The 1,798-nt window shown below is 60.2% G+C and overlaps 1 protein-coding gene across 1 annotated transcript; it reads left to right on the top strand.

Moving 5' to 3' along the window:
- Nucleotides 1-6: 6 nt before the first annotated feature.
- LOC108515156 (skin secretory protein xP2-like) lies at nt 7-1,517 on the top strand. Its single transcript, XM_017851839.1, is given in 2 exon segments — nt 7-396; nt 399-1,517. Coding segments are annotated over 2 exon segments (597 nt in total). The 5' UTR covers nt 7-36; the 3' UTR covers nt 636-1,517.
- The last annotated feature ends 281 nt before the right edge of the window (nt 1,518-1,798 follow it).

The following is a 1,798-nucleotide window of genomic DNA, read 5'->3' as shown; positions in this document are numbered from 1 at the left end:
TGCGGCTGGATCCTCAGAGACAGAGGAGTGGAGGCCATGACTACCAGAGAAAAGGAAGGGGATGCCATGGCCTCCAGAGAAGGAGGAGCGGAGGCCGTGGCCACCAGAGAAGGAGGAGCAGAGGCCATGGCTGCCAGAGAAGAGGAGTGGAGGCCATGGCCACCAGAGAAGGAGAAGAGGAGGCTGTGGCCACCAGAGAAGGAGGAGCAGAGGCCATCGCCACCAGAGAAGGCTGCCCCTCAGAGATGGAGGAAGGGAGGTGCCAGGCTTCAAGGTGAGTCAGGGCACTGCCTGTGGCCAAGGCCAGCACATCTGCAGGTCTGGCCCTGCCCCAGCCAGACGCCTGTGGGTCTTGGCTCAAGAGTGGATGGAGTGAAAGCCACCCCAGCTCCTGCTCCATGACAGGCCCTCAGGAAGAGACACCCCAAGCAGCCCAGTTGGATGCCCTCCCTGGGGTCCTGAATCAACTCAGACCTAGGACCTCCCTACCTCCACACATCCAGCCTCCTCCACATGGGGAGGCCAGAATCATGTCCTCACTGCCACCCACAGCCCCTGCACCATCTTGCCCTGTGCACGCTGTGACAGCCTCTGCCCACTTCTGTGCAGCTCAGAGCCGAGGCCTGGAGGCTTGAGAGATGGGGAGAGCCTGATGCGGCCACAGGCGAGGCAACAGCAGAAGGGTTGCTGGCTGCCGTCCTCGAGGGGGTGTCCACCTGGCCTCTGCCTCCCTCGGAGCAAGACCGGCGGTGGGAAAGCCCCAGGGGAGAGACAGCCCTGGCAGTGCCACACCACACCAGGCTCAGCGCCCAGCCAGAGTCCATGGGGACCCTGGTCCCTGGAAAGAGATGAAGAGTGACCGGATGGCATTCACGCCCTGCCTTGGGAGTCCCCAGTCTAGAGTGCCAGGATGGCATTCACACCCTGCCTCAGGAGTCCCCAGTCTGTCCAATCCCAGAGCCCTTCCCTGGCCCTTCCAGCTGGAGAGCACGACCCTGAAAGCAGAGGGTGTTTGGGGCTTGGATTCCATTTGGATTCCTAGGGGGAAGCTCTGGGAGGAGCAGGGGGTGGTTGATAGAGATGGACAGGGAGGGGGTCTCCACAGAATCCCACGGGGCCTGCCTGGAGCCGGCCCATCATAGGCTGGGGGGCAAGGTGGGGCTTCCCGGGCCAGCAACTGAGGCTCAGCCCAGGGCACTGAGCAGCCCACACTCAGATAGGGGAGTCTGGGCCAGGTGCTGAGGGGTCCAGGTCCCCTCAGCCCAGGTCGCGCTGCTGGTGACCGCTGTGTGACCTCTCAAAAGTCACTGAACCCCTCACCATGAAATGCAGGAATAATTCCTGCTTAGAAGATGTTGTACAGTATCTTGGATTTCACAAACACTGTTTATTTATACAAAGTACAGAGCTTAGGGCTTCCCTCCCGGTGGATATTTTCTAAATCTAGCCGTTGTTTCTTTTTTTTTTTTTTGAGACGGAGTCTGGCTCTGTGGCCCAGGCTGGAGTGCAGTGGCACGATCTCGGCTCACTGCAAGCTCCGCCTCCCGGGTTCCCGCCATTCTCCTGCCTCAGCCTCCTGAGTAGCTGGGACTACAGGCGCCGCCACCTCGCCTGGCTAGTTTTTTGTATTTTTAATAGAGACGAGGTTTCACTGTGGTCTCGAACTGATGTTTCTTTAGGAATGATGGTCCCCCTCTTCCCCCGCAGCATCCTGCCTTGGTGAAGCAGCTGCCACCTATGTCTCCAGCCCGAGCCTGACATCGCTTCCTGGCCCCCACCACTGGCTCACCCCCAGCCC

The sequence above is a fragment of the Rhinopithecus bieti genome, unplaced genomic scaffold (genome assembly GCF_001698545.2).
Source record: "Rhinopithecus bieti isolate Rb0 unplaced genomic scaffold, ASM169854v2 scaffold_35015, whole genome shotgun sequence".
NCBI lineage: Eukaryota > Metazoa > Chordata > Mammalia > Primates > Cercopithecidae > Rhinopithecus > Rhinopithecus bieti.
Note: the sequence above shows the minus strand (reverse complement) of the source record. Positions and strands in the feature narration are given on the sequence as shown.